This window comes from Vigna umbellata, chromosome 2 (assembly GCF_029865625.1).
Source record: "Vigna umbellata cultivar VRB3 chromosome 2, Vumbellata_1.0, whole genome shotgun sequence".
Lineage (NCBI taxonomy): Eukaryota > Viridiplantae > Streptophyta > Magnoliopsida > Fabales > Fabaceae > Vigna > Vigna umbellata.
The window spans coordinates 41767222-41777653 of NC_142166.1; the positions used below are offsets into that span (position 1 = coordinate 41767222).

Below are 10432 nucleotides of genomic sequence, written 5' to 3' on the forward strand. Positions count from 1 at the left end.
AAAAACAATCCTAATAATAATAATAATAATAATCAAGGCTGCCATAGAAAACTATTTTTAAATTATAACATACACCCTACTGTCACTGTGTGCAGTTATCAGTGTCTAACTTTCTCTTTTTTTAACCCTTTCTTCTTACCCTTCTATTCTTTTGTCTTTTTCCTCCTGGCTGCAATTAAAGGAGGAATCGAAGTTTCTTTTTTCCCAAACAATTTTGCTATCTTATTATCTCTAATGCAAGAAGAATAGCAATTTCATTCATTCATTCATTAACCCGTATGCGAATGTTGTTTTCAAACCCAGAACCACATTCAATTCCAGAGAACCTTCTTTACATGCTTCTGCGGGCAAGAAAAAGACTTGGCAGTGGCACCCCATTTTCAAGTGAGGTAACTGTGAAAAACAAAAGAAAGACCCCAAGTGATAATAGTAATAATAATAATAATATTAATAATAAAATTTTAAAAAAAGGGTTAATAAAAAGTACAACAACCCCATCAACTATTCCTCTACCTTGTCTTTGTTTCTATTTTCTTTTTTTTGTTCTGTTTTTTGTTTTTTCCTTGCAGGCAAGCAGATACCTACTGGCTATTTCAATTCCTGAATTCTCCTCCAAATTTGTTTCAGTCACTCAGTTACCTATGACTGCAAAAGTCTAACAACCTCTTCCTCCCTTCAACAATCTCGTCAAAGAAATCATCCAGCTGAGCAACAATGTTGTCTGCTCCAGATCTGAGAACCCCAAAACACGCTCTCACATTCTCCACTCTCTCCCTGATAGCAACCTCACTCTCCCACTCCACTCCCTGCGACCCTCTCCTCTCCAACTCCCCCCTCAGCTCCTCCATCGCCACCTTCGACCTCCGAAACTCGTGCAGCAGCATTCCCTGCGCGCCACCCATGTGCCCGATCTCCGCCGCCACCCGCTGCTGCAACCTCGCCGTCGACATCATGAACGCCGATCCCAGAAACAAACACCCCTCGTAACCGCCAAGCACGAAATCCGAGGACTCCCCCCAACAGTAAACCAGCCCGTACAGCAGAATCATCAGCAGCAACGAACTCACATTCCTCATTGCGTACAGCACCCCTCTGAACCCGTTGAACCCGTTCAGCTTCGACTCGATCGACACCCTCTCCTCGAACCGCAGCGACAGGGGCTGAATCCGCGTCTCCATCAACGCCCTATTCTCCTCCTCCAACCCCACCGCCTCTCTCCGACACCCCGATATCGCCCTCATAACCTGTTCCAAAAAAATTCCACCTTTAACAAAACATTCTAATTGCCTTCAAAATGTCGCAAAGAAAAAACACTGGAACAAGTTAACAGGAAATGAAAATTGAAAACGGGCGCTGACCTGGCGAGAGAGTTGGGGGGTGATGTGGCGGTGTGAATCGAGGGAGGCGGTGATGGTGAGCGCGGCGGAGTAGTAGTTTTCTATGCCGGAAATGCCTGACTTGATGACGTGACAGGCTTCCCAGAGTTTGGAGCTTTCGTCCATGTACTCGTCTAGCCACTTGTCGCCGACGGGAAGGTGGAGCTTTTGGACGAGAAGGGTCAATTGGGTGTGGAAGGATCGAAGGAGAGAGAGTGTTCTTTGGATGAATTGGATTGACATGAAGTTGGTGGTAAGGAAGACTCGCTCTAGATCGTCGATTCCTCGCGTGAGGAAGGAGTAGAAGCCGTTAACGGAGTTGGTGGAGGAGGGATCCATTTTAAGTTTGGAATTATGAATGAATGGGGAAAGATAAGAAGAAGGAGAAGTGGAGGGGAGAGGTGGATGTGGGAATGGGGTAGATATTTAAATTGAGAGAGAGTGGAAGAAGAAGAGGAGGCATAAGAGGGGAATGGAAAAGAAAGAGGACCCAAAAAGTGAAAAGAATGGAAGAATGGAATATCTTGGAAGCTCAGGTTTCTAAGGTTGAAAAGGATTGTTGGGAGCAATGATGGGTGTTTCCTACAGAGGGGAAAGGATGATTGGTAATATGCCATTTTCATTGTTTAATGGACACAAAGCAACACACCAGGTAAAAATAAATTAAATCAAATCAAATCAAAATAAAACCCTTTCCAATTTCTAAATAAAAAGAATAAATATTAACAAACAAAACATTTATCAATGAGAAAGATTAGATTAGATTAGATAGGTGGTTTTCAAGCTACTGCAAAGAGGTTGGAAGTGAGTGAGATTTTGATATTTTATTGGTGAATAGTGTGAGGAAGATTGAGATTTTGGTGGGTGGGGTGATGCACGGTTTGACTGGATTGACTGAGTTGTTTGTCTAAACACGAGTTTTGCCTTCTATACAGGTTATGTTTTTGTTTTAAGTGGTGTTTGGCTTCTTCTTTCCTCAATTTCTTCCTCGAGCTATGAAATGTGGTGGCTCATGTTCAACTCATTTCTTTTGAAATTTGGAGTTTTGTTTTTCCTAGACTACATTGTTCTGTTGGTTTTTCCAAAAAGAAGAAGTGGTGTAGTGGAATGATGAGGCTGCTTGTACTTATGTGTTTCGTAATCTTCTACCATGCATAAAATCAGTCTTTTGAGGCCATATGTGCTCTTTACCACTTTTCATTATAGTTACTACTACAAGTATTTCACTACCTTAGTTTTATGACAAAAAAATAATAATAATGATGCTTCCTCACACTTTCCTCTTAAGCATTATATTTAATTCCGAACACTAATTCCAAAGGTGCTTAATCCAAATCTGAACTGGGTATATAATTTGAATAAATTAGTACATATTGTTGAAGGTACTACTAGGAAATAATAATACATATCCCTGCCATTGATTGAGTAGGCCTTACTACCCATCAAGAGACAGATGTATGGGTATAAAAAAGGGAAAAGATTTTGAGCTGCATAGCTTCATCATTGTTGAGTATTGCAACTGGGTCCCATTATATGTGCATCATACCGAATGGGTTTGAATTGATTGATCGTATTTAGTCACTAATTGAACAACACCAAATGCTTCCTTTCCTTTATTCTATTGCCAAAAGGGTATGTAATGTATGCGATCCTCTCTTTTATCCGTATATAAAATACCCTAATTCTTATTTTACATATTTTAATTTTATGTGGGAAATGGGGACCATTACCCAGCAATCTAAATTATGCATTGGGTAAGGTAACATCTTATTAAATTTGGTTGAGAGGAGTGCTCGTGGGTTTTCGGAGAATGGGACATCTTAGAAGCATGTTGGTCTTCAAAGATTTCATTGGAGATAGGTAAAGAAGAGATTGCACAAGAAATAACACTAATATGGACACCCCTCACACCAAACCTAGCTTACCCAAACATGAGGTCACAAAGGGTGCCCCTTTTTTATTTTCTTATACATTCATGTCGCAGATTTTATTTCATCACTCAACATAGTAATCTCATCTTCTAAGTCAAAATCTCTACGCTCTTATAAATTAACTTGACACTGTTTCAAATTATCTTTCATTCATCTTAAAATTTGTAGCAAGTAGAAATGTCAGAGTAAATCCCACAAAATAAGAAAATAAAAGAGTTGAACATTATAATAAAGATTTATAATTTTATTGTTTTATCTTGTGTTTAAATGAGAAATTTCAACAGTTCAAAAACTTAAAATACTTAGTATTTAAATTTAAATTACTTATAATTAAATTTTTTTCTACTTTTAAATAGTTTGTTTGAACGATGTCATAACCGGGTTTGCGACGGGACGGCGAACCGAAAACAAACGGGTTTAGGAAAATATTTTGGGAGTCGCCACCATAATTTATTTTGAAAAAATTATGGAAAAATCATAAAATAAGACATGGTCTACGAAAACTAGATTTTACCTTTAATTAAATGTACACAGCTGACGTGATTTTTCAAAATATTTAATTTTTCCCAAAAATAAAAATATAAAGAAATTATTAAGAAAAAAAATTGTTTTATGAACTCCACAAGGATTGACTTTGCTCCTACATATACCCATTTATAACGGACAATCAGGGATTACGTAGTTCTTTGTATAGAAAAAGGTTTGTAAAGAAATTGTTAAGAAACAAAAAAAATTGTTTTATGAACCCAATAAAGATTGATCTTGCTCCTACATATACCCATTTATAATGGACAATCAGGGATCACATTGTTCTTTATTTAGAAAAAAGTTTGTGAGTTTGTTTGAAAATTATTATGGAATATTTTAGATTTTTAAAAAGTGAACCCGACAAGGATTAACCTACGTATATCCATTTATCATGGAAAATCAGGGATCACGTAGTTCTGGTAAAAAAAGTTTAGTTTAACAAAATTGACATTTTTTGGTTTCAAATATTTTGTATTTTTTTAAGTATGGTAGGAAAAAGAAAGAAATCAGTCGTAGGCTGACGCGTACCCTTTATTTTATGATTTAAAAAAACGTTATTTATGTGTAGTAAAAAAAATAATACGTTTTAGAGAAAAAAAACTTCAAGGTACAATAAAAAGAGAAAAAGAATGATGTAGATGTGACATAACTTTTTAGCTTTCGGTACTACTATTGTTCTTCCTTGATGGTTGTCGTTGACAGAACCCTTATGTGTGAGGACCTATTTTTCTCTATACTCTATTTCTCTCTTTCTATTCCGTTATTTCTGCATGTCTATATTTTTTTGTGCATATTTATACACACATTGTGATATTATGGTAATCTTGCCTTAATTGTAAATTAATTGACAATGAACAAAATAGGGAAAGAAAATGTCTTGGTTCCAACAAAAAGAAATCAAATAATATTCAAGACATTGATTATAATTATTTTCAGAAAATTTGTCAATTTTAAAATCATATTTTACTCTTTAAAAGCAACTAAAGTAAAAAATTATATTAATATACTATTTTAATTAGTGCTTATAATTATTGGCATGATATTGATTCAAATTATTACCATATCAAACTAATATTTCAAAAATATTTTCTAGTGATGTGTCCTACATTAAGAAAAATTTATTTTATTATTTTCTTTTTTACACACCATTAATTATTATTCTTTTATTCTTTATTTTTATTTATTTACTTACCCGAAGGAGATTGGGTGTTGACAGGAGTAAATGAAATATAAGATTTTATTTTACTTGTTTGAATAAAATATATTTTTTTATTTTAAGGTAAACTCAATTTTATCTTTGAATTCGAGTTGAGTTAGTCTCAATTCGACCTTTATTTTGGCTTGACCTTTAATTAAAGCCAACTTGATTCGATCTTTGGTCAGGGTTGACTTGACTCAACCATCGACTCGAACCATTTCAGCTCGAACCTACTCGAATTAACCTTCGATCTAATCAACTCGACTCATCCTTTGGTTGGACTAACTCAGGTTGACATTCGACATCGATTGACTTGACTTAACCTTCGATTCGGGCATACTCGGCTCAACCTTCAACTCTAGTCAACTCGGCTCGGATGGACTAACTTGACTTGACCATCGGCATGGATCGAATTGGTTTGACCATCGGCTCAGGCCGAATCGACTCAACCTTTAACCAGGACCGAATTGACTCAACCTTCAACCCAACTCGGCTCGACTTTCAGCCAGGCTGAATCAAGTTGACCTTCAACCCGGGCTGAATCGGATGGATCTTCGGTCCAGGCTGACTTAGCTCGATCTTCAACCTAGGTCGACATAGCTTGACCTTCGACCTTAGTAGACTTATTTAAACTTTTGGCCCAAGTTAACTCAACTTGACCTACATCTTAGCTCGACCTTCGGTCCGATTCGACTCGGCTCGACCTTTGGCCTAGATTGTCTCGGCTTGATCTTCGATTTGGACTGACTTGGTTCGAACTTTGATTTGGACTGACTTGGCTCGACTTTCGATCTGGACTGACTTGGCTCGGCCTTCGAACAAGATTGACTCGTCTCGACCTTCAATTTAAGTCTATTTGGCTATATCTTCGCCTCGAGCCGACTCAGCTCAACCTTCATCAATAGAATAACAATAAAGTGAAAAATAGTGCAAAATTCAAATTTATTGTGCTTTTAAGGGTATTTGAAATTATTTTATTTTATTCATTTGAAATATCTTCTAAATTTTCTTAAATTTAAATTTCTCCCTAATTACTTTATCAAACAAATTATTTTAGTGTAAAGAATTTTAAATTATTCAAATAAATAAATTATCTTTTTAAATTACTTTATTCAAACACAGCAATAAAATCGAGTTAAAAGTGTTATCATTCCTTATATTTAATTGATGTTATATTTCTACAGTTAATTTATAAAAATCCATCAGTAGTTCATCAAGATGAGTAGTTAACGTTCTCTTTTTAAATTTGCTATCATATTATATAAATAACCTTTACAATAAGTAGTAATTTTGTTTTCAATGATTTTATACGACTTGTATGTTACATCATAAATCACTTAGTACTAGAAGCCTGAAAGCTAATTGATGTTTTTGATGTATGAAGACGAATGAACTTGTCACTTGCAAATTCTCATATTTGCATATTCAAATCAACAAAATTCCTAAGAATATCTAAAACATTCCAAAACAGTATGCTAGAATCCTATATATTATGAATGTGATCATTTATCGTAAAATAATGATGTCGGAATAAAAGGAGTAGACATTTAATCATAAAGAATTGTTTTTTTGTGGAATCCTTCTCTATTATGAGTTGTTTACTCAAGATCGAAGAAAAATTTACATAACTCTCTAATACTTAATAAAAGTTTGATACAAAAGATTAAAAAAATATTAAATTATTACTAAAGAATTTAAATTTATTGATGAAATTATTTGAACCCAAACTTGTAATCAAATATTCATGAGTTGTGAGTATATGAATATATTATTTCTTGTTAATTTTTCTGAACAAACATATTATATCATACGATATAATTTGTTTGTGTATAACAATTATTATATAATTTGCCTGGTGGTGTACGAGTAAATATAATATAATCTGCATAAAAGACTTTTATTTCATATATATATATATATATATATTACAAATAATATTGCAAACACATAATAGAATATATATTTTCCATAGAAGTTACAGGAAAAATGAAAGAAGGTTGCCATTCTTGCGTGAGAAACAAAAGAAGAGAGGAGAATCCAAACAGTGCTTAGTCAAAAGGAGTAGTTGTGGATATAGGATCCCATGGTGGGCAAGGGCTTGTTTGTTCCTCTATGGAAAACCTTCCGTTTCCTCTATCAATCAAAATAACTTAAAACAACAAAGGCTACTACTACTTATTGCCATTCCTTTAAGTGTCCCATGCTTCAAGGAATACCCAAACCAAATTAATGTAACCACATTTTCACAAATTTCTGTTACATCTTCAACACATGTTGCAATCTTATGCGTCTGGGTCCCTCATTCACCCAAAGTAAACACATTGGACGGTTGGATTTGCGTGTCCAAATCTCTTTCATCCTCATCATCATTTTTACCCACAAACTCTCAATGCTCCATACCTTCAAACGATACAAAATCATACACACGAATCATTGTTTACATGGAAAATTCAGTTCCCAAATTTAACCAAGGGAGATTAGTTTTAATTTTTTCAAAATATTATAAAAATATTGTTTCTCATTTTAATTTTAATACAACTAAAAATGTAATTAAGTTCTCAAAAATATTTTTAAACCAGATAGGATGTGGTGTAGCTTGGTAACCCTAACCCTACAGGTTCGTTATGGCATTAATTCCCAATTTAATTGAGTTTGGAGGGGACCACTGCTACTTTTTTTCATTCTTCCTTTGTCTTAAATTCTGACAAGAGAATTTCTACAAAAGCCCACTTTCGTTTAGGACAAAAGGATATAGCAAAGCAACCCTAAAATGCCTGCAAATTTCTGCTTCTGCATCGCTTTCAACTATTTATATAGATAAGCATAGCATAATGTGGGTCTTCATTAATGACTCCGGTTTCTGATAAATTATTCTCGTGGGAATATCGTTGTTCTTATTGTGATGTGATTTCGTTTTGGACTAATTGATTAACCAGTGTTTATTATAGAACTTAATTCAGTTACAGGTTAAACTTTAAAAGATTTAAATCCAAGTTCAAAGAAAAATACACAAATCCAACCTTTAATTTTTGAAATAACATTTAGTTCAGAATTTTGCATATTTAAGCAGGGCAAGTTACTTTAAGGTCGAATATTCCCATTCTCCAAAAAAGAATAGTGAGTTAACTTTAAAAATAACTGACTGTATAAAAGTTTAGATTCATTATTATTTTTTTAAAATATTCCTGAAATAAGTTAATAGATCTAAATTTATAAGTCACAACAAATTATAGTTTCAAATCAGGAAGCCACCGATGATACCTAATAACCAATAATCTAATATATATATATATATATATATATATATATATATATATATATATATATATATATATATATATATATATATATATCTTTTGCTAACCTGCGTACCTTGTTTTTTTATTGGATACATCTTAGCAATGTGTACTGAATTTTAGTACACAAAAATACTCTCATATATTATGATTCTAAGTTTTAAGGTTAAGAGTAGTTGAATAATTTTATTCTCAAAACTACAAAAAAACAAGAAATCCCCAAACCCTTATTCACCTTTCTCATTTCTTTCAACCCTTTCTCTTCCATCTCTTTCACTCGAACATTTTCTCTGTTATCCCTACTGTAGTCCCAAGTGAAAAAATCAGAAACACTCGCCGTTAAACAATTTGGCTTTGTAAAGAGTTGAGTCATTGACATATTCATCTTCAGGCAAAGGTTCATTCAAGATCTCTTCAATTTCATCATCTTCACTAACCTCTCTAATTTCATCATCTGCAGATGTTGAATCATCATCTCTAAAAAAACTTTCCAGGCCAATTACCAATTGTTTCTGATGATATTATGCTTGTGAAAATTAGATAAAATTAGATAAGACAAAAATTATAAAATGAAAACTCATTATAAAATCATTTTTTGTAAGAAATTGTTTAACGAGTGTTTCTGATTTTTTCCAGGCCATTTACCAATTACTTTGATGTCATTATGCTTGTGAAAATTAGATAAAATTAGATAAGAAAAAAATTATAAAATGAAAACTCATTATAAAATCATATTTTGTAAGAAATTGTTTAACAGCGACTATTTCTGATTTTTTTCCAAGTCAATTATCAATTCCTTCATATGTAGTTATGCTTGTGAAAATTAGATAAAATTAGATAAGATAAAAATTATAAAATGAAAACTCATTATAAAATCATTTTTTTTGTAAGAAATTGTTTAACCACTTGTGTTTCTGATTTTTTCAGGACTAACATAGGATGATATAGAAAATGTTAGAGTGAGAGATGAAAGAGAAAGAGTTGAGAGGTTTTTTTTAGTTTTGAGAATAAAAATTATTCAAATACCCTTCACCTTAAAACTTAGAATCCATAATATGAAGGTATTTTTGTCTACTAAAACCCGTTACCTAAAATGTACCAACTGAAAAATAGGGGTACGTAAGTTAGCAAACCATATATATATATATATTATAGGAATTTCTTATCCAACGAGACCACTTCACTCCAAATACCTATTTTTCCTTTCAATTTAAAACCTTATCAAAATTCTCTCAACAGTAATCAGATATTCTATATTCAAAGTTTCCAAATAAAACATTTGTAACTCATACAAAATCAATTATCTCAAATTTCATGTATAATTTTTAATTAATCATTTGCTTGAAATTTCATAATCAAACAATAACCATTAATCATTCCACATTTTTAAACTAATTCCAAAAGGTTTTCACTTTCTAGGACTAACTTAACATTTATATCTGACTTACTTACAAGATGCAAAAATAATAGTTTTCCTTACTTAAAAAATCATTAGAGCTAGAAGAAATACCTTCCAATAACTAACAAATTCATAACTCCTAAATAATACATATTCAAACACAATTAAATCTCAATATAAGATTAAACAAGTTAAGAGATTCATTTTGTTCAACTAACCAAATCAAAATAGAACTTTGTTATGAACAAGAAACATTATCACAAAATAGACTTTTTATGTATATTGTAGCTTAGAAGTAATTATGGAAGACATAAATTTATGTATGTTGCATTTACGTCTATTACAACCATAACCAGAAAAAAATAATATTTTTTTGTGAGATTTGCACCAATTTTTTTCTTCTTCTTCCTTTTCTCCTTTTCTTCTTCATCTAATAAACTTATAATTACATAAAAATAAAACATCTAATAAATCTAAAATTAATCAAACATGTAATATAAACCAAAATTCATAAAATCCACGTTCAAGATAAACAAAGAGAACATTCATGCAAAACAATGATTGAGTTATCCAAAAACAGTCACACACCTACACTATATCAGAAATTGTTGGAGAGGAATGAAAGTTAGAAACAGAGTTTATTTTGGAGAGTAGAACATTAGGGGTAATGAAAGTTGAGTATGAGATGGTTGTATATTTTGTCC

At 32.6% G+C, this 10432-nt stretch overlaps 1 protein-coding gene across 1 annotated transcript; it reads right to left on the bottom strand.

Moving 5' to 3' along the window:
* Nucleotides 1-424: 424 nt before the first annotated feature.
* Nucleotides 425-1995, bottom strand: LOC124846060 (uncharacterized). Its single transcript, XM_047323271.2, has 2 exons — nt 1359-1995; nt 425-1244 (listed from the first exon to the last, which is right to left on the bottom strand). The coding sequence occupies exons 1-2, from the start codon at nt 1713-1715 to the stop codon at nt 636-638; spliced, it is 966 nt and encodes a 321-aa protein (XP_047179227.1). The 5' UTR covers nt 1716-1995; the 3' UTR covers nt 425-635.
* Between the last annotated feature and the right edge of the window lie 8437 nt (nt 1996-10432).

Excerpts from the sequence above, each read along its gene's own strand:
- LOC124846060 (XM_047323271.2), bottom strand. The coding sequence starts at position 1,715 with ATGGATCCCTCCTCCACCAACTCCGTTAACGGCTTCTACTCCTTCCTC. Across the intron at positions 1,245-1,358 it reads CCCCCCAACTCTCTCGCCAG|GTTATGAGGGCGATATCGGG; the intron begins GTCAGCGCCCGT and ends TTTTTGGAACAG.